The sequence below is a fragment of the Pteropus medius genome, unplaced genomic scaffold (assembly GCF_902729225.1).
Source record: "Pteropus medius unplaced genomic scaffold, Ma_sr-lr_union100, whole genome shotgun sequence".
Taxonomy (NCBI): domain Eukaryota; kingdom Metazoa; phylum Chordata; class Mammalia; order Chiroptera; family Pteropodidae; genus Pteropus; species Pteropus medius.
In genome coordinates this window covers 3,476,302-3,498,449 of record NW_024345600.1, presented here as the reverse complement: position 1 = coordinate 3,498,449, position 22,148 = coordinate 3,476,302, and the positions used below count along the sequence as shown (strand labels likewise).

The 22,148-nt window shown below is 46.6% G+C and overlaps 1 protein-coding gene across 4 annotated transcripts in view; it reads left to right on the top strand.

Moving 5' to 3' along the window:
* Positions 1–22,148, top strand: part of VWF (von Willebrand factor) — a 121,943-nt gene that overhangs the window by 68,155 nt on the left and 31,640 nt on the right. For all 4 annotated transcript variants that reach the window (XM_039874114.1, XM_039874112.1, XM_039874111.1 and 1 more), the window contains exons 24-38: positions 94–207; positions 1,603–1,759; positions 2,381–2,539; positions 3,177–3,312; positions 5,344–6,722; positions 8,128–8,244; positions 8,338–8,478; positions 8,765–8,908; positions 11,075–11,239; positions 12,140–12,183; positions 12,545–12,722; positions 17,326–17,546; positions 18,770–18,962; positions 19,155–19,496; positions 21,236–21,435. In XM_039874114.1, the coding sequence (XP_039730048.1) occupies positions 94–207; positions 1,603–1,759; positions 2,381–2,539; positions 3,177–3,312; positions 5,344–6,722; positions 8,128–8,244; positions 8,338–8,478; positions 8,765–8,908; positions 11,075–11,239; positions 12,140–12,183; positions 12,545–12,722; positions 17,326–17,546; positions 18,770–18,962; positions 19,155–19,496; positions 21,236–21,435 (3,690 nt within the window). The remainder of the gene's footprint in view (positions 1–93; positions 208–1,602; positions 1,760–2,380; positions 2,540–3,176; positions 3,313–5,343; positions 6,723–8,127; positions 8,245–8,337; positions 8,479–8,764; positions 8,909–11,074; positions 11,240–12,139; positions 12,184–12,544; positions 12,723–17,325; positions 17,547–18,769; positions 18,963–19,154; positions 19,497–21,235; positions 21,436–22,148) is intronic.

The following is a 22,148-nucleotide window of genomic DNA, read 5'->3' as shown; positions in this document are numbered from 1 at the left end:
AACTGCAGTGGCGGCAGCGCTCAGAGAGAGGGTCTCGGATCCTTCTGGGTTGACTGTTTGGGTCCATCTATGTACTCTTGCCCGGATCCCCAGGTGTCGTTGGACTCGTCCCCTGCCACCTGCCACAACAACATCAGGAAGCAGACGATGGTGGATTCCTCCTGTCGGATCCTCACCAGTGACATTTTCCAGGACTGCAACAAGCTGGTGAGGGCCGTGGGGGTAACTGGACGCAGAGAGTGCTGAGGGCTGGCCAACAGCTTGGCACTCAGAGCGCGAGCTTCTGATCGTGGGCGCTGCCTTGGAGCCTTTGAAATGACCTGCAGCAGATCACCCTGTTGCCCCCCTTTCTTGGCTTCAGGCTGGGAAACAGAAAGGTCAATCGACCGTTTGTGAGGAGAGCAAAGCCTGGTAAAGCGTTTTTCTTCTACACGAGGCACAGCTCTTCTGGCCCCAGTCTTAGGGTTTGTTTCCCATGAACTATCTTGTCTTCAACACTAGAGCCAGGGATGTCACTTTCCACTTACCTGATCTGTCTTCAGACCCATGCTCTCCACCCCTGACCGCTTAAAACCCTTTCGCTCCTAGGTCTTAGCTCACAGGAACCCTTGTCTTCAGGGATTGTGAGCCCCCATTTTGTGGCTTGTTTTTGTGTCTTCATCTCAAGTGGTGGTTAGGAATTTTCTAGACAAGGATAAATGCAATTTCTGTCTCTGTATGAATGTAAATACACACACTGCTCTGCAGCACCACCAACGTGAGTGTGACTGGTCGAATACCTGTATCTCAGCTCTTTCTTTCCACACAATGAGTTTTAGTCCCTAAGGACTCAGAAGGATATTCAGGAGCCCCTGGTTTGGTGAGAATCCCGGGCATCTGAGTCGGAAGAGTGAAGACGGTGAGAGGACTCACGGGAATCGGGATTGTTGGAAGGTCTTGGGAGCAATGACCCATTTAATGTCTGAATTCACTTCTTCCACAATGACCCTGAAAAAGGCGGTGCATGTAGTGGTGTGTTTGGGGTCAAGGGAAAGCAGGAAGTAGTTACTGTGATCGAAGACGGATGGTGGGTGGGCTACCCCTCCATGCAGGTTTGGACCCAGGGTTCAGGACTCCAGGCCGATCCTATTGTCCAGCATTCCAGCCCTCATCGGGGCAACTTGAGTGGGTCCTGATGTGTTTCCTCATTCTCTTTACTGAATGGAGGCAAGGAGAGTGACTAGCATGTGTGTGTGTGTGTGTTTGTGTCTATGTAAAAATACCTAAGCACCCATGAGGTTGGGAGTAGATTATGAGGATGGATGGGTGACTGAGCAGGTAAACAGATGAATAGAAAGGAATGTTCTTTCGAAAAATTCTTAGGCACGTCTATTCTATGAAGGGCTGGCAAAAGTGCTTTATTCAACATTTCTTGCTGGAATACAGATGAGAAGCTAGGAAATTCTGCCTTCTTATCCATCCCCTCATTGGAACCACTGACCTGCATTTCTTCTGCTACCCTGGAGCCCCTTTCCCCTACTCTGACCACCAGAACACTTCTACCCAGACCAGGAGCCAGAGAGTCTGGTCCTAGGCCTAGGCCACCCTGCGGCTCCCTTGCAGGTGGATCCTGAGCCATTCCTGGATGTTTGCATCTATGACACCTGCTCTTGTGAGTCCATTGGGGACTGTGCCTGCTTCTGTGACACCATCGCTGCCTATGCCCACGTGTGTGCCCAGCACGGCAAGGTGGTGACCTGGAGGACAGCCACATTGTGCCGTGAGTCCTGATGTCCCTCATGGTCTCAGACACCTTCCCCTCAACCCTCATGTATCTAGATTTGAAGACCTTAAAGCAGGGTGTGGGAAGACACCTTCAAGGGAGAGAAGGCAGAGTCTAGTACGGGGATGGATGTCAGAGGGCTGAAGGGGGTTAAGACATTGATGTGGGGGAGGATGGACAGGGGTCGAAGGCATTAATATGTAGAGACTTCTGGAGAAATTCTGGAAGAGGGAGAATAGGGAACAGTGATGAAGAGAAGAAGGAAGTCAATATATGTTTTTAATTAGATGCTATTGTTTGCCAATATGAGCGATCACCTCATACATTTATGTAGACTCTTTCTTCCTCAGGTGTTAAGAAGTTGATTGTTTTTATGTGAAAAACTGACTCAGAACCTCTGGGTTCCTGGTTTAGTTGCTTTAAAAGTCCGGAAGTCTCTCATATCGGTGACTCTTGTCATTCCTTAGTTCCCCGATGTAATCATCACCTCCCCTGAAGCCATCAGCACGGCTGGTCTCCCCACCGTCTGTCCGGGGCCGTTGGTACAGTCTTGGCTTCTCAGGTGGCACACGACTGCCTGTGTTTTAATGGTTGTGCTCATTTCTTCTGTCTCCACAGCACAGAGCTGTGAGGACAGGAATCTCCGGGAGAATGGGTATGAGTGTGAGTGGCGCTATAACAGCTGCGCTCCCGCCTGTCCTGTCACGTGCCAGCACCCCGAGCCACTGGCGTGCCCTGTGCAGTGTGTGGAGGGCTGCCATGCGCACTGCCCTCCAGGTAAGCCACGTGCCCCTGGGTGAGGAGGGCGATTCCTTGCCCTGCTTTATCCCAGCCTCGGCCAGCGGTGCCCTGTCCCCAGCCCCACCGCTCTCTCTGGGCTCTGTTTTCAGTATCTTTTCATCAGAGCCTGGCCAGCTATGATTTTTGTCAGGCTGAGCTCCTGTGTAATGCTCTGCATGCCTATTTATGGGTTTATCATCTAGAGCAGCACTTTGTGCTTTCTGATAGAACTTTCTGCAAAGATGGGAATGTTCTATTGAAATGTGGCTTGTGTGTCTGAGGAACCGAATTTTCAGTTTTATTTCATGTTAATTTAATTTAAGTCTAACTAGCAACCTGTGGTTACTGGCTACTGTATTGGACAGTACAGACCTAGCCGTATCAAATAAAGTCTTCAGTAGAGTAAAAAGACCCTTGGAGGTTTCATTCGTGCTGAGGCTTGGGGATGGTGAGGTAGGATGATAGAATCCCCCCATCCACTTTTCAGAGGAAGAACTCAAGGCCCGGAGAAGGAAGGTTGCTCCCTAAGTGGTGATCTTCGGGGAGGCAGGCAGAACAGGCCCCTTTAGCTAAAGGTGAATCTTCCTTGCGGGAAAGGTCTTCCTTGGCTCCTAATGAGAGTTTTGTCATGCAGGGAAAATCCTGGATGAGCTTTTGCAGACCTGCATCTACCCCGAAGATTGCCCCACATGTGAGGTGGCCGGCCAACGCTTAGCCCCTGGAAAGAAAATCACCTTGAACCCCAGTGATCCTAAGCACTGTCAGATCTGGTAAAACCTGATTTTTGAAGTATGAGTCTTACCATCTTCTCGGGGGGCCTGCTCAGATGTGAAGGTTTGGGAACAACTTGCTTGCTATGTGAGTTGAGAGGTGGAATGTTTTTGTTTAGTTTGTATCCCTTTCTTTAAGGACAGACTAGATTGCTTGCCCAGGAAATATCTCTTAAGAGGGTTAGGCTTTTAAACCTCTTCTCACTGAAGGAAGGGTGAGGTCTCTTACTGTCCCGGGTGGTCACATCTGGTCTGGGACAGGCATCTACGAAAGTCAGGTTTCTTTTTCACTGGAGGTGGGGATGCAGGGGAGAAAAGTGAGGCAGGCCCCTGACCTCTCAGTGTAAAGAGACACCTCGGGGCCACAGCCAAGGTCCCAGGACACGGCCTTTGTAATTGCAAGGGAAGACACTTGTCACTGCACCCTGGGTTCTCACCCAATTGCCTCTGGGAACTGGCCTTTGGGGAGGTGAGAAAGAGTCCCGAGGGTGAGCACGGAGCTTTCTGAAGTCCTGCTCCTAAGTAGGAAACATGTATTCAGATGTTGATACATTCCACACTGCTCCTTATGGGAACTTAAACTTGAGAACTTAAAGTCACTGGGGATGGGGCTGTGGCCACAGCTGCCAGAGTCAGATCCTGCCGCCACCATCTGTACAAACAAGAGTGAACACTGCCCGGGGTGAGTGTTCTAGCAAACACAGGAAACTAGAAAGTATGTCACTCAATGCACTGTTAACCAAGAATTGAAGCAATAAATCGTGTGGACCATGAGGAAGGAGGAATTAACTTCCCAGTAAGACCCTGCCTGTCCACTCTACCTATGCTGAAATGGAGACTGTGAGGAATAAAGAGTGGGGTGAGCCCAGTGTTGGTGTGGGGCTCCCAGCCACAGGGCTTGAGAGTGGAGAGCATCTCCCCACCGCCCTCCACTGGCACTGAGGCGGGGGGCAGCGCCTGGGGCACATACCGCAGCTTCAGACAGGTGTGGACAGTAGTTTCAAAGCAAACTGGGGCACCATCTGGGAAGCAGGCCGTCGGGGACACTTCCCAGGGCTCAGGGCACAGCTGCCCTTTTGGCCTTCCTGGGGGTGCCGAAGGCAAGTTGTCTCAAAGGCCAAGAGTTCACAGGGGAGAAGGTCCCAGCCTGGATTTCACTTGCGGTCTGGCATGCTGTCCCACTTCCCAGGACACTGGTGAAAGGAAGGGACCAGAAAGGACTGCCAGTTTGGACCGGTAATGCAGGCATTCGTGTGTGGGGCAAGCACTCTGCTAAAGACTCATGGTATGCGATGGGCCAGGCGCAGGTCCTAGCCAGTCCCTGGCACGTCGGATGCTCGCCAGATGTCCACTGGAGGAATGAATGAATGAGCCTCTGTCTTTTCTCTTGTCTAACAGCTTGGAGACGCCCCCCGACATACCATTCCTAAGTGCTTTGTTCTGCTAGATAAAGCTGGGAATTTGCACCATTATTCATCTTTTCAAAATGGTTTTAGTCCAGTTTTTCCTTTGTTCCTTAAGACTCAACATATTAAACATGATACAAAATTCATACAATTTAAATTCTGTTATACTAAGTACTGTAAAGCATTTATTTTTAGTAGAACATTTACAAGTCCTGGCCAGTGTCACCGTTTTAGAGCAATATTTGTCTTTGGAGATACTTGGCAGAAAGTTTGGATTATAATTAAATATTTATATTGCTAGAGATATAGGTTGAAAAGAAATCAACTCTGAATGGCTGATGGTTGGTATAGAAGCAAGAAAGATTCTTTTTTAGGTCCTAGAATTAAGGAAAGCCTTTGCTCTGTGTGTGCGTGTGTGTGTGTGTGTGTGGTGGGGGGAGGGGTGCTATTTGTAGACATGCATTAACAAGCGATGTCTCGCTTGGGTGGAGAGTGATCCATGGGAGCTCGGTTCAGGTGGGCCAGGCAGGTCTATGGGAGGAATATGTGCGATGGTTCTGAGAAGGGCCGAGAAGTGCTCAGAGCTTCTTCCTGAACCATTTCCATTCCTCTCCATCTGCTGCAGTCACTGCGATGGTGTTAACCTCACCTGTGAAGCCTGCGGGGAACCTGGAGGCCTAGACATGCCCCCCACGGAAGTCCCAGGCAGCCCCACCACCCCGTATGTGGAGGACACCCCGGAGCCGCCCCTGCACGACTTCTACTGCAGCAAGCTGCTGGATCTGGTCTTCCTGCTGGACGGCTCCAACAAGCTGTCCGAGGCCGAGTTCGAGGTGCTGAAGGTCTTTGTGGTGGGCATGATGGAGCGCCTGCACATCTCCCAGAAGCGGATCCGCGTGGCTGTGGTGGAGTATCATGACGGCTCTCATGCCTACCTCGAGCTCAGGGAGCGGAAGCGGCCCTCGGAGCTACGGCGTATCGCCAGCCAGGTGAAGTACGCGGGCAGCTCGGTGGCCTCCACCAGTGAGGTCCTCAAGTACACGCTCTTCCAAATCTTCAGCAAGATCGACCGCCCCGAGGCCTCCCGCATTGTCCTGCTCCTCATGGCCAGCCAGGAGCCCCCGAAGCTGGCCCGGAACTTGGTCCGCTATGTCCAGGGCCTGAAGAAGAAGAAGGTCATCGTGGTCCCAGTGGGCATTGGGCCCCACGCCAACCTCAAGCAGATCCGCCTCATCGAGAAGCAGGCCCCCGAGAACAAGGCCTTTGTGCTCAGTGGTGTGGACGAGCTGGAGCAGCGGAGGGATGAGATTATCAGCTACCTCTGTGACCTTGCCCCTGAAGTGCCCGGCCCTACTCAGCCCCGACCTGTGGCCCAAGTCACCATGGGTCCAGAGCTCTTGGGGGTTTTGTCCGAGGGACCCAAGAGAAACTCCATGGTTCTGGACGTGGTGTTTGTTCTGGAGGGGTCGGACAAAATCGGCGAGGCCAATTTCAACAGGAGCAAGGAGTTCATGGAGGAGGTGATCCAGCGGATGGATGTGAGCCAGGACAGCATCCACGTCATGGTGCTGCAGTACTCCTACGTGGTGACCGTGGAGTCTACCTTCCTCGAGGCACAGTCCAAGGAGGACATCCTGCAGCGGGTGCGAGAGATCCGCTACCGGGGCGGCAACAGGACCAACACGGGGCTAGCCCTGCAGTACTTGTCTGAACACAGCTTCTCCGCCAGCCAGGGGGACCGGGAGCAGGCGCCTAACCTGGTCTACATGGTCACGGGGAACCCCGCCTCCGACGAGATCAAACGGATGCCTGGAGACATCCAGGTGGTGCCCATTGGAGTGGGTCCTCAGGCTGACGTGCAGGAGCTGGAGAGGATCGGCTGGCCCAATGCCCCCATCCTCATCCAGGACTTTGAGACACTCCCCCGAGAGGCTCCAGATCTGGTGCTGCAGATGTGCTGCTCTGGAGAGGGGCTGCAGATCCCCACCCTCTCCCCCGCCCCAGGTATGCTGGGTCTTGTGCAGGAGCCAGGCAGGGGGTGGCCTTGGTGGATATGTGACCCTTGGGTTCTAATCCTGGCTCCCCTGCTCTGTGCCTTTGGTCACATGCTGCCTTCAGAGTACCTGTGTCCTCACATCCCAGGCAGGGAGATGCATCTGTGACCCTTTATTGGGGAGCTTTCCTTGTGGATTCAAAGGTAACGCAAGTCTATTGTTAAAATTTAAACAATGCCAAATGTGTGGAGTAAAAAATATGCCTTTATCACTCAGCCTTATGTCCACCTAACCCCATTCCCTGCCTCAGAGGTAATCTGTCAAATTTGATGGCTACCAGCTTTTTCACCACATTGGATGGGGACAGTTATTCTAAGCAACTGACATACCCTGGGACAATTTCAGGGAGTTAGGTCACAGGTAGCAGATTAAGTCCTTGGACTCTGGAGCCATACTGCCTTAGTTTGAATTTCACCTCTATCACTTACCAGCTCGGTAATTTGGGGCAATTTTTGGCGTAATAATTTTTGGTTCATTTTCAGCAAGAACCTCTGTTTAGATCAGCTGCCTTATCTAAAATGGGGATAATAACAGTACTTCTAAAATGTTTAGAACAATTCCTGCTCAAAAACACTTGCCACCTCTGCTATGATTGTTGCCTTCTTAACCGATACTACTGTCTGATCAGTTCCTAGTTCTTGAACATCTTTATTCGGTGTGTTTGGGACCATCCCGGAATAACTAACCTTCTTCTAATGTCTCTTGATCCTCACACTTGTTATCAGTGCCTTTGTTTCTTTGTTCTTATTTTAATCAGGGCCACAGATTTACTTATGTTCTTATGATATTTCTGCAGAGGAAAACAGTAATAGCATCATCTTCTCAGATATCAGAATGGTGTTTAGGCCAGAGTTTGTTTCCTCACTGTGATCATGACTCTGTGCCCGAACAGTGACACAAGCCCTGGACATTTGTCATTGACATACCTTACAGCCCTTACCTACTCATGAGACCCAAGAACATACCAGCTGATTCTCCAGGGATCTGCTGCTACTCCATTTCCTTTTGCCTTCTCCCCTTTTCGCTGCTCCAGTATTTCATGCAATTCTAGAAGAGTTGCAGCCTCCTGTTACTGAGGGAGCAGATGCCTCTTGCTTCCATCCGGAGGCATGTAAACTGCCTTTAGGTGGCACTGGGGTTTTCCCAATGCCTCCAAACCTGGGGCACTCATGGGCCCCCTCCCCCCTCCCCAGCCCATATGTCGTCATTCATGCAGGACCATGGAGAACACTCCCTTTGGTGGTGGCCACATGGTCAGTGGTGCCCTGCATGCTTGCTCATTGAATGCAGGTGTCTGCTGCAGTGGCCAGTCCCCTTGCTGGCACCGCACACTCCCCTTCCTGGTCTCTTTGCAGACTGCGGCCAGGCCCTGGATGTGGTCCTTCTCCTGGACGGCTCCTCTGGCTTTCCAGCTTCTGAATTTGATGAAATGAAGAGTTTTGCCAAGGCTTTCATTTCAAAAGCCAATATAGGTGAGTGATGAGCCCGAAGGTGCAGGTTAGGAAGGGGCTCTTTCTGGGGCTCCACCTGTTCCCAAGCATGATTTTGTGTTGATTTCCCACCAGGGCCTCAGCTCACGCAGGTGTCAGTGCTGCAGTATGGAAGCATCACCACCATCGACGTGCCGTGGAACGTGGCCCAGGATAAGGCCCATTTACTGAGCCTCGTGGACTTTATGCAGCGGGAGGGAGGCCCCAGCCAAATTGGTAACGTGGTGCCGTGGGCGGGGTTGCAGGGGCTGCACCTGGTCCTAATTTTTGGCATAAGTAACTGAGTGACCTTGGCCAGTCACTTTGCTCCTTGGCCTTAGTTTTTTCCCTATGAATCGAGGGCCTAGATGTTCTTCCAGGTCTCGTCCAGATCTCCGAGTCTCTGAATCATTCCATTTTGGTGACCTAAGGACCCACTTGGAGACAGGATGCCCAGCTGGCTTCAGAAATGCCACTTCCCGTGGTCAGGACTGACCTGGTGTGGCTTATTCTCCATTATCAGGGGATGCGTTGGGCTTTGCTGTGCGATACATCACTTCTGAAATCCATGGTGCCAGGCCTGGAGCCTCTAAGGCAGTGGTCATCCTGGTCACGGATGTCTCTACGGATTCAGTGGCTGCAGCAGTCGATGCCGCCAGATCCAACCGTAAGTGTTCAGTGTCCAGTCCCGAGACTGCGGAGCTGCTAGAGCATTGCAAGTGGGCTGGCGTTACTTGCGGACGTCCTGGCTGATTATAAATGCTTAATACCCATGTGTGGCCTGGTTTCAAACAGCAGGAAATTGTCCATTCTCTGTGTTTTTTTTGGACAGTTATTACCAAGCAGTAATAAATGTATCTATCTTTCGCTTGTCTGCATGCTTTACATTGTGACTTTTAATTGCTCCATATTTTCTCTCGGTGTCCAGGGGTGGGTTGTACCTCATACCTTTCCTTTTTAAAGGTGGTCTCCTGGTCTCTCACCACTCTCCCATGTCTGAGGCCAGAGTGGTTCACTGTGGGGTCCTGAGAACCATCAGGGACTTTTACGTATTCAGAGCCCTTTACTAGTACCAGCCTAATAGGCTGGGGGTGGGGGTGGGGGGTCAGGTGGCATAGGATGGACAAGAGGCAAAGGCTGCTGCTTCAGAAAGGGGATGATACAGGCATGACCCAGCCGTGGTGTCCCATAAGAACTTGTGCTGTGAATATCAACAGAGTGTGAACCAGGACAGGTGTCCTGGTGCCAAGGGAGGGCCAGGTGAGAGGAATGACGTTAAGTCCTCTCATGGCCACCTGGAGAATTGTTTGTTCATCTTTCAGATCCTTGTTCTGGAGTTATCCTTTCTCTGATGTCTTCTTGAGAGTTGTTCCCTCCTTTCTCTGTACCACGTTGGAACTGCTCAAAATGTGCAAATCACATTGTATTTATTTGTTACACATCTGTTTGTTGCACAAACTAGGAGTTCTTAGAAGGCAAGGGCAAAATCTTGCTTATTTTTTGTATCATCTGTGCATGATGCACAAAATAGGGTCCATTTAATGTTTGTTGAACGAATGAATTTGACACGTTTATGTAATCTATTATTTTAGAGAAAAGGACCCTAAAAGGGAAAAGATGTGTGCGTGTATATATATATATATATATATATATATACATATACATTTGGGTGATATAACTAGCTTATAAGAGCTGAAAAGTTGCTAGCAGAAAACCAGTTCTAACCTTAAGCAAATTGGAAATATCTAGAACTTTCTGGAGAACTAATCGTAGGAATTTTAGGATGGAGACTTTACTTCTTTAGTATTAAGGCTCCAAAGAAAGACTTTTATCAGGAAAGAAAGCAATTATGGCCTGGAGGAAACAGACATGACCTAGGGCAAGTCATTTAACTATTTGGAGCCTCAGTTTCTCATCTGTAAATAAGCATGCACATGCTCTGGATCAGCCCTGAGACATTTTCTCTGATCTCATTCAGTGTTATGGGTCTAAATACATGTGTACACCACTGACTTCAAAATTCCTGTCTCCAGCTTGGATCTCTCAATCTCAATTCCATCTAGATGTTCTAACAGGCAACTCAATATAAAGTGAACTCCATCCTCTCTCTCTTGGATTATTGTAATGTCTTTCTAACTGGAACCCCAGCTTCCACCCTTGTCCCTTGTGGTTCATAATCAACATAGCAGCTGTAGCGACCCTTCAGCTCGTGTCACTCTTCCGCTCCAGTCCTGGCCAGCTTTCCATTCATTCAGAGAACGTGTTAAGTCCTTACCGTGGCCTGTGAAGCTCTGCACGATCTATGCCCCACTCCCTCTCTTGTTTGCCCTGCTGCAGCCTCCCTGGCGTATGCATTGTACTTTTGCTCTGAGGCCTTTGCACTCACTGTCCCTCTGCTTGGATATCCTCTTGGCCCATTCCATCCTTACTTCAGGTCACTGCTCAAATGTCATCTCTTCACTGAACTCTTCTCCAACCACCTTGTATGAAACAATAACTCCCACTCCTACCCCTGGGCACTATCGTCATCTGTATCCCATTTTGTTTCTTCCTGAGCACTGTCCATATCTGAAATGTTGGATACTTCTTTGTGTATTTGCTCTCTGTGTCTCCCAGTGTTAGCTCCCTGAGAACAGGAACTTCGTCTGCTTCGTTCACTGTGTCTGGCACAGAGGAGGAGATCTTTATCATTTGTGGACTAACTGACTATCCCTCCTCACAGGATATGTGCCTGTGACCAGATGCTGGGTATAGCTTCAGGCCAGCCCATTTTGAGTCTACCTGACCAAAGCAGGTCAACACAGACCCTTTCTTGTTCCACTGCTAACTCTAGGAGTGACGGTGTTCCCCATTGGAATTGGGGATCGGTACGACATGGCCCAGCTGAGGATCTTAGCAGGCCCAGATGCCAGCTCCAACATAGTGAAGCTCCAGCGAATCGAAGACCTCACCACCCTGGTCACCTTGGGCAATTCCTTCCTCCACAAGCTGTGTTCTGGTGAGTCTCAGAATATCTTTCTTACCCTGCTCAAAAAACCAAAACGAAAACAACAAAATCCATTCTAGAGACCCGAGGGTGCCGAGGCACACGATTTGGCCTTGAATGAAGATTGCTACGTACACCTGGATCTTTAAGTTTCTGCTCATGGAAAGTTTGTATTTCTAACCTCCATGGGGCTACGAGAAAGTTCTCTGTGTGTAGCTCTCCTTCCATCCTGTCTGTCTAACCTTTCACAGAGAAAAGCCGTGCTTGCTTATGCATAGGGATCTTGGACAAGGAAGTGGAAGACAGAAGAGGGAACCTCAATATTCTGCAGATGATGGTCTTCTCTGTGAACTGTACCTACCTTCAGCACGACTATAAAGGGCTTCAGAAATACAATAACATAGAATCTAATATCAAAGCACCATAGTTTATGCTGACTTACTTTTAACTTTTTTTTTAACCATATGAGATTTTCTGATATTGATATATATTCCTAATATAATTATCAGTGAGTCGAAACCTACTACAGAGTTATCTCTCTTTCCTCCTGGTAAGAGTCTTCAAGATCTCTTTCAAGTATTCAGAGTCTTGCCTCTTTTCCTCCCTACTCCTCCCACGGATCTACATATGAAAGAGGCAAAGCAGATACTGTGAAAAAGCTTTATGAACCGTAGTTTTTGCCATATTATCACTGTTGCTGTCATCATAATCATTAATAACCACAAAGCCTGCTTGAAGAACCACAAGATAGCTACCTGTATTTGGTGTACCTGCATCCTCACTGTTAAACCAACTCAGATTCTTTTCAGAGTTGACTTCAAGGACTAGCCCAGGTAGCCCGAGCAGACATTGTGAATGGCTTAGAATTTCTCGGGGTGGGTGGGAACTCAGATCTTATTGTGTTTGTTTCAGGGTTCGTTAGAGTTTGCATGGATGAGAATGGGAATGAGAAGAGGGTAAGTTATCTTCTGTTGACCTTGAAAGAAAGGTCGTATGACCTTGAAAGAAATGTATATTTGGGGCCCTTGTTCCTCCTAGTTAACTTTTCTTCTTTTGGTCTTGGTCCAATTCTCCTTCTTACCATTATATCCTGTATTTTTGTTCGTTTGTTTGTTTTTTTCCGGGGCAGGGGGAGGTGAGGGGGGAAGGCGTTCACCTGTGAATCTTGTATTCTACACCCTGTCTCCTTGCCATTTAGCTCCATGTCCAAGTCCTAGTTTTTATGTCTTCGAAAGGGAGTCCGTGGCCTGGTAGATGGGCTTAGAGTTGGAATGCCTCATCCTATGCCCTGCCTAAATTTAGTTCCTTTTTCTGCAGCCTGGGGATGTCTGGACCTTGCCAGATCAGTGCCACACAGTGACTTGCCTGCCAGATGGCCAGACCTTGCTGAATAGTCATCGAGTCAACTGTGATCGGGGGCCAAGACCTTCATGCCCCAACAGCCAGTCCTCAATTCGGGTGGAAGAGACCTGTGGCTGCCGCTGGACCTGCCCCTGTGAGTCCTTTGCTTCGTCACCCTAGACAGTGTGAAAGGGACAGTGCTTTCAGCTTGGCAGTGCAGAAAGTTAGACCAGAAGCTGACCAGCCCAGAAGCACCCTTTCCCTCCTCACCACGTGTACAGTGCTACCTTTGCCCATGTTCCGTCCCTCCTGTGCCCTCTGGGCACCTTTTCATTCAGTCTCTGAGGTCCCTGTTCTTTCCCGTATCTTTGGAGGGCACTTCCCCAGATTATGTATAACCAGAAGGCAGACTGATTTTCTAGGTCAGTGTGCAGCCTGCAGTGGAAGTACAGCGGTGAGATAGATGCCCCAGGAAACTCTCCAACCACACCTATGGTTGGTTGTATGGGAGTTGGGCCCAATGGTATAGCATCGGGGTGGCCTGGTTTAAAAGGAGGACATAGTCGACTCCATCTCATACAAACCCATGGAGAGCATTTGTCTGTGGGAGTGGGTTAGTCCTCTGGCTCATGGTTGGGAGAAATGGTTGCTTATGATAATCTCTACTCAGTAGTAGATAGATCACAATTATTATGTTGAGCAGACACAACTTGTAAGGTGCAATAAAGACTGTGTTTTATATCTCACTCCCCCTTTAGAATTTGTTTAGCTGGATAAATTTTCTCCCTGGATTGGATGAGAACTCTACAAGAACTTCATGTCACTTCTGTTTATCTATAGAGAGTTCTGTGGTCACTTTAAGTCATAAAACAATCTCGATTTGGTAATTAGATGCCCACTCCTATGTAACATTTAAGACTTTGACTTTGAATTAGAGTTAAAACACCTCCCCAAGCCTGGTTTGGGCTATCTGCCTCTGAGAAAGGGGTGAGGCTAACTTATTGCCAGCGTAGAGCATGGTGAAAGGGGAGTTGGAAGGAGGTCCAGAGGGTTCTTAGGTGGTGACTGCTGCTTCTGCGAGAGGTCTCTTCACTCTCTGGCCTGGCATGTGTTTAAGGCAGCTTTTTCTCGCCAGCTCATTTGAAGATTTCTTAAGAGATTCCCTTGCTGTATTCCTCTGCTTCTCAATCTTGGGGTGCAAGAATAAGTCTATATCCTTTGGCTGGCTGTTGCTTCTCCCTTTGTTTGCATCCAATCCCTTATAGACTCTCTCTCTCTCTTTCAGGGTTCTCCTTGCCCATAGCGGAAGTTCTCTTAGGGTCACTTTTAGAACAGCCCCGGCCATCATTCCTTCTGTAGGTCCTATATCCAGTCTCTAGGACACATGCCCTTTTGTCCCACCATTGGAGTGGAGTGCACCTAATTCCCACAACAGAAGCAAGTCTCTCTCTCGCTGCCTGGTTACCTCTGGCCAATAGCAATAGCTTCTGTCTTTTAGATTCTTCAGACACTGGTCCAGTGTTCCCCATAACTGCATGGAACAGAAACCCATCTCTGGGAGTGGCCTCCTGAAAGTCTTGCTCTCTAGATTTGAGTGTCGCTGGTGGGGCATGTGGGGATGTAAGACTCACAACACAGTAGTGAGTCTTACATCAATACCTCCGTGACTCCTTTAATATTCTTAAAATGACTGAAAGCCTTCAGGAATGACATAATTAGATATTGGCTATTTAGAAAAAAAACAAAAAACATTTGTTTTGAATAATTTCACACTTAAAGTTGCACAAATAGTACAAAGAATCCCTGTATACCTCACACAGAGTGTGATATCTAGTCACAGTACAATGATCAAAATCAGGAAATTAACACTGATAAAATACTATTATCTTATTCAGTTTTTGCCGATTGTCCCACTAAAGTCTTTTTTCAGCTGCAGGATTTCACTCAGAATGACACATTGCATTTACTTGTTATATGTCTCCACAGTCTCCTTAAATCTGCAACAATTCCTTAGAATTTCTTCGGTTTTTATGACCTTGATGTTTTGAAAAGGTGTGGCTAGTAATTTTGTAGAATGTCCCTCGATTTGGGTTAAATTCAGATTGTACATTTTTGTCAAGAATGTCCCAGAGGACACCAAATCTTTTCTGGTGTTTCAGGAGGAGGCTCATGATATCGATTTGTCCCATTTCCAGTGCTATTCAGTTTGGTCACTTGGTTAAGATGGTGTTTACCAGATTTTTTCACTACAAAGTTATGATTTTCCTCCTTGCATTTAATAATTATCATGTGCAGAGATACTTTAAAACTATAGAAATGTACTTTTAGCCACTGAGTTTAGTATGCATTCATGATCCTTTTCTGAAGCAGTTTTTACTGTGATATTTGCCACATAGTGATCAATTAATTGCTAGCTTTATTTATTTTCTTGCTCAGATGGTCCCAGATTTGACCTCTGGGGGCCTTTTCAATTGGGTTCCTGTGTCCTGTTGACATGTCACATCTCTTCCTTTCTCAGACAGAAGCCTGGATCATTATCCACAATATATTTATATATTGGTTTAATCCCAGAATATACAAAAAGTTGTCTCAGAATTGCTAACCAATACTTTTGTGAAAAACAAATCTACTAACCAGACTACAATATTTGTCTACGGTTCATTTTGTTTTTAGTCTTGGAATATATAGGAATTTTTTCCCAGAGTTATTAAGACTTGCCCTCTCCTTCAGTGTGGTCATCTTATTCATTACCATTAGTTTAATTTCTTTCTATTTGTATTCCATTTTGGATTTCCCTCATACCCATCATAGCTGATTTTTAAAATTTATTTGTTTTTGTATTGTGAAGCATTACCTTGGTTCTAAATGTCAGAACATTACAGACAGGTATATAGACAGCCCTCAACTTACAGTGGTTTGACTGAATGATTTTTCGACTTGACAATGGTGTGAAAACGATAAACAGTCAGTAGAAACTGTACTTTGAATTTTGATTATTTCTGGGCTAATGACACGCAGTACATAGTCTCTTGTGATGCTGGGCATCGCAGTCAGCCACACGATCATGAGGGTTAACAACTGGTACCTTACAGTGTATTCATTGTGTTAGATGGTTTTGCCCAACTGTAGGCTAGTGTAAGTGTTCTGAACATATTCAAGGTAGGCCAGGCTAAGCTATGATGTTCAGTATATTAGATGATGTATTAAATGCATTTTTGACTCATGATGGGTTTATTGGGACTTAACCCTGCTCTAAGTTGAGGAGCATCTGTTCTCAGAAATGTCCCTCCTCTCTTTCCCCCGTCCTTTCTACTCATCCCCACCTGTTATTCCCTGAAGGTAACCGATGTCCTTCATTTCTAGTTTATCCTTCTTTACAAATGAACTTTGCTTTTAAAATTAAAAATATATCCTGGAATCCTCCCCATCACTTCAAAGAGAGCAGAGGAGATAAGAGAGGTTCACAGAAGTGAAATAATTTATCTAAGGTCACAGTGCAAGCAAGGGGTGGAATAGAATTCCATCCTGAGTTTCTCTGCCTCTGAAGTACCCATTTCACAGTAGTAGTTTATCTTAGGGTGGGCAGAGCCATTCTCACTAACTTGTCAATTGTGGGGTAACACAATTGCCTTGTGACTTATTACATTCTCCTAGCAGTTGGGGTTAGATGCCTTACGACTTGACAGTATTCATAGCTGCAGTATTTGGGGTCACTTAAAGCATGGCCAGCAGCATTCAGTACAGTCCCTTGGAAATGACCAACTGCCCAGTGACTTAGAGGATTTTGGGTGGAAGAGCTCTCGAAGAGGCTGCTCAGCTCTGACAGATGGTGTATCCAGACCCATCATTCGTCACTGGCTGTGTTGCCTTGATGTACATGTCACTCATGCAGGTGGAGATTGCCCAGGCCTGGCTATGAGTGAGGGACGTTACTGAGGCCTCACCGACTCACTGAACTGCCTCTCAGTTCTTGGGCTTTTATTTACCTACCACCGTAGATAGGGTCATGGTTTGTTGGAAAAGCTCATCTCCAACTTCATTTAGGTCCACCATCAGCTTTCAAATCACGTGTGGCCGTGGTGCCTTCCATGAGGGAATTTTTAATGAATCATCTTATATAGATGAAAAGTGATTAGTATTCCTAGATGGTGTTTTAATAGGAACCTTGAGAATTTGCTGATTATGTGAATGAATGAGTGGCAAATGAGGTAGTGCTGAGACCCAACCATTTGTTTTGGCTTTGGAAATATTTCTTGTGTGAGATCTCTTAAGGAATCAAGTCAACATGGCTCTTGTACCGTTAGTCACTTGGCAGCTGAAAGGTTACATGTGTCTTTAAGTGAACTTTCTTTACAATGAGATCGTGAGCTCATGGTTTGCTTAGCTTCTCATGATTTCAATGAGTCAGACACCTCTAGAATTTTGTTTCCTGGGCCAAGGCATCCCTGTAGAGTAGAGCATTCACTTTGCACTTTAAAATTTTTCAGAAATACAATTCTATAATTTGCCACATTTTTATGTAATGCTTGTCCTTCTAAACCTTCTCTAGGAAAATATTTAATGTGTTACTTATCTAAGCTGCTCTACCTCACAGAATCTCAGTTTCCTGATCTGCACAAAGGAAGAGATTAGACTATAGGATTTCAAAGGGCCCGTTCAACTTTCAACTCACCTACATATAACTTGGTAACATTGCCTCTTTACGTGTATGAAAGTTTGGGTAATGTCACATCCCTCCTTCGCTCTCCCCTGTCTAGGTGTGTGCATGGGCAGCTCTACCCGGCACATCGTGACCTTTGATGGGCAGAATTTCAAGCTGACTGGCAGCTGTTCATATGTTCTGTTTCAAAACAAGGAGCAGGACCTGGAGGTGATTCTCCATAATGGTGCCTGCAGCCCTGGAGCACGGCAGGTCTGCATGAAATCCATTGAGGTGAAACATAATGGTCTCTCAGTTGAGCTCCACAGCGACATGGAGGTGAGAGATGCTTTCTGTGGGTCTCATGGCAAGGCAGCAGCAGACCTTGAGAAAGCCACATGGCCCTGGTGGCAGCTGGTGTTAGCTGGTCCTTCTGTTAGGGACTCAGCTTTCTTCCTAGCTAGTAGAGAACCACTTAGGAGGGGCTCATTACCATCTCCCTCGTTTTGGTATGATTTCATGTTGTTCTGGACCCCGATTTGGTACCAGTTTCAGGTAGCATTAAATTGTGAATTTAGTGCCAGTTTTTGGCACTGGTAGAAAACTGCGGTTGACACCAGTGCTGTTCACCCAGCGGGATTATAAGCCCAGCGCCCAGGGCTGTGAGAGTTCCAAAGGAAAATATTTAGTGCCTAAATCAGGGCCTTTAGAGAGATATTAAGGGCCTAACTAAAAAGTATGGCTCCAAAATTCAAAAAGAAAACTGCTAGACTGATTTAAATAAATGTTGGATTAAATGTTTACAAAGCTCATATTATGCCAACTTCTTTTCTTGCTCATTTAGAAATCATAAATATTTTACTATGTGCAAACAACCTATAGGTTAGATCTCATTTTGCAAGAATTCTTGAATATGCACCAGTAATTGCTAAACAATCATAGCTAGTCATATATTAAATGAGTAACTCATAGCCAAAACATTTTAAATTAAAAGGAGAAATAAGCTTCTAAAATTTTTACAGCAAAAATTATTTTCATTGTGAGATGTGAGTACATCTTAACATGTTTGTAACATGTTCGATGTGATGTACGGTGGGTCCTCCAAAGAGCTTCTAATGACCCTCAAAAAAAAAAAAAAAAAAAGAAAGGAAAAAGAAAAAGTAAAGAAAAGACTTGGAAATAGTCCAGGTTGTTAGATGTTCCTGGAGACACTGACCTGATGAGCTGGCAAAATGGCAATTTTTCAGCCTCTCCCGAAGGGGTTGTCCTCCCTGTGGAGTGCACACAGAGTCAAGGTTCGAGGTGCACTTTAACCCACGGCTTTCAGGTTCCAGGTGCATGGCTCTCTGTACAGTATCATAATAGCCTGTTCCCCCGCCAAGCTCGGCAAAGCTCCTTTATCTTAGAAAAGCTGCCGATAAATATCAGGGTTTGTGGATGACACTGGAGTTGAGTGTGGCGAACGTTGGGGACTGTCAGTAACTTCAGGAAGAAGCTGAGAGTGAAATTCCAGGATTCCTTACTGCTGTGACAACTGATGCGTCATTTTCTTCTTTGGGCAGGTGGGGGTGAATGGGAGGTTGGTCTCTGTCCCTTACGTGGCTGAGGACATGGATGTCAACATCTACGGTGCTATCATGTATGAGATCAGATTCCATCGTCTAGGCCACATCTTCACATTTACTCCACAAAACAATGAGTTTCAGCTGCAGCTTAGCCCAAGGACCTTTGCTTCCAAGATGTATGGTCTCTGTGGTAAGAACTTCTTGACTCCCCTGTTTTATACTTATAAACCTTCCTTGCTCTACTCTCAGGACTCTTGGATGCTTGTATTTCTGGGTCTAGTAGTAAGATTCAAACACTGATGGGGGTAGAGAATTGCCAGGTCTCCGGTGTCAATGTGTTGGTACCCACACCTACCAACATTGTCTTTCCCTATTTCCATAGGAACCTGTGATGAGAATGGAGCCAATGACTTCATGCTGAAGGATGGCACGGTCACCACAGACTGGAAAACACTCATCCAGGAATGGACTGCACAGCAGCCGGGGAGGTTGTGCCAGCCTGTGGCTGAGGAGCAGTGTCCTGTCTCCAGCAGCTCCCACTGCCAGGTCCTCCTCTCGGCACTGTTTGCTGAGTGCCACAAGGTCCTTGCTCCAACCACATTTTATGACATCTGTCAGCAGGAGAGTTGTCACCAGGAGCAAGTGTGTGAGGCAGTTGCCTCTTATGCCCACCTCTGTCGGAACAATGGGGTCTGTGTTGACTGGAGGACAACTGATTTTTGTCGTGAGTATCTGTAAGAACCCCTAAAAAACGTGAATAATGACTTACTGTCATTGAGCTTGCTCAACTTCTCTGGGACTCAGATTTTTAACTTGAGTAATGAAGATCAAAATCCTGCATTTCTTACTACCTGGGGTTCTGGTTAGGATCAAAGAAGATGGTGGACATATAAACAATTTGAATGTAGAATTTCAATTTTATATTGAAATTCACAATCATTTCTACTCAGACAGATATGATTCTAATATATTTGACACATATCAGCAAAGTACAGAGTACTCAGTCACATTGAATTTGTGAACCCACCAAGCTTTAGCAAAGCCTCTTCGAGTAGGCCATGCCTAAGAAAAATTTTGAAGTGTGAGTGGAATTCTGCCATTTGAATACCAAGAGCTTCTTAATTATAAAGACTATAGGATTGCTAGTGTAGATATCTTCCCTTCAAGAGCAGCTTTCCTGCTTAGACTTGGCATTTATTTCTCTTTTAACATGTAGAGGATACCAAAATGAACCAGATATGGCTCCTGCCTTTGGGGAGTCCTGGAGTGTTAAAAACACTGAACTTTAACATTCTCAATTAGTCAATATAATCCCTTACTTTTTTTTTTTTTTTTTTTTTTAAGGAAATCAATATGTACAAGCATCTCGGAGCCTCAGAGTTTATTCTCATAGAGCTGTCAGCAGCTGTAAACTGGGACTGGAGGGTTGGGCATCCTGGTTCCAGCTCAGCTGGTGATGGGCTATTCTCTTAGTCTTTATGGATCTGAGTTTCTGCATCTTAGAATGAGGCAGTTGGACTAGGCAACCCCAAGGTTCCTTTGAGCTCTGGTTTTATGGGTGCATGTGGCTGATACTGCCTCCTTTCAATCTGCCTGCAGATCAAGGGGCAAATGTCAGTGTCTGCATTACCGATGGCATCTTCTCTGCTTATGAATTTCTTTTCTACCTCCTGGTTATTTATTGTGCATATATAGGAAAACCTTTGCATATATAGGAAAACCTCTAAATACTTGGAGACCTTCTCTGCCACCTGTCTTGGCACCATGAGAACCTGAGGAAGGGGTTGAGCAGGGCCAGAATGGGGGAAGTGAATCACTTTATAACTTCTCTCTCCAGCCAGCTCTTCATAGCTGTGGATTCTTTATTTTAAGGGGACTTTTTAAATATTAAATATACACGTATTGAAAAGAAAGATCTGTAGAACTTCCTAAGGACACACAGGTTCACATTAGTTAGGATTAAACTGGCTGCAAGTAACAGAAATAAAATTCTCTGTCACACAGCTAAAGAGAAGGAAGTGGCTCTAGCTATTTCTGGGCCTCAAACTGGGTTCCAGCTTTTTCACTCTGCCCTCACTTGGGTGTGTTTTTCCTTATGGTTTAAGATGGAGCTCTAGTTATCACGTCCAGGTTCCAAGAAGCAGAATGGGGAAAGGACGGAAAAGGGACAAAGGCATGCACAGTTGTCTTTTTAAAAAGATTCCTGGAGGCTGCTATAGGATTCTGTGCCTCCTCTTACAGTTCATTGGTCAGAACTGTGTTACGACACTGCACTTTGTTGCAAGGAAAGTTGGGAAATGCGGTCTTTATTCTGGGTGAAGATGGGGGAAATGAAAATTGGTGGAAACTAGCCATCTCTCCCCCAGCGAGTCTGTCAGATGGTCAACTGCCTTGAGCTAGCTGTGCTCTGTTCTCCTCTGGTTGGTGTGAGCCGTCCTGAGTGATTTCCTTCTCTGTCTGCAGCCATGTCGTGCCCACCGTCCCTGGTGTACAACCACTGTGAGCACGGCTGCCCCCGGCACTGTGAGGGTAATACGAGCTCCTGTGGGGACCACCCCTCAGAAGGCTGCTTCTGCCCCTCACGCCAAGTCATGCTGGAAGGCAACTGTGTCCCCGAGGAGGCCTGCACCCAGTGTGTTGGCGAGGATGGAGACCGGCACCAGGTAGGAGCCCTGGCCTCTTACCCCCATGGGGCTGCTTCTTTCTGGGGTCAGTAGGATGCAGAGTTCACCAGTGACTGGCCCCTCCCGACTCTGGCAGCAGGGGTCAACTCTTAAGAGAGCCATTGAGAGGTAGGGAAGCAGTGTGACATAGTGGCTTTGGAGTTAGATCTCAGGTCAAATCCTGAGTGTGTCATGTACTAGTTGTGTGATCAAACACCAAACTGTTAATACTTTGTTAACAACACATTACTCCTATGACTGCTATTTTTACTGTTATATTCATATAAGCAGAATGCTATAGGAACCCAAGGTTTGGGAAAATAATATTTTGTATGAGGATGTCTACCATTATTAAGATACCATGTGTATTATACCATATGCCATTATTAATATGCCATATATATTATTTACCTTGCATTGTCCTAGGCACTAGATATACATTATTTCAACATTATTCAGAGGTGTGCTTTGAGAGGTATTAACAGTTACCTGTGGGCAAGAGCGTTTAAAGTACACTGGCTAAACAAGTCAAACAGGTTTTTTATTGCAGGACTCTGGAATTTTTAATGGACTAATGTACATTATAAACATTGGAGAGGGTTTTCGCTTCTCAAACTTATTTGACTGTGGGACTTGTCTGTGTGGTGGATGAGTGAGTGTGTGTGTGCGTGCACGCTCGTGCTCACCCAGCACTCCCTTGGACTGGGATTTCA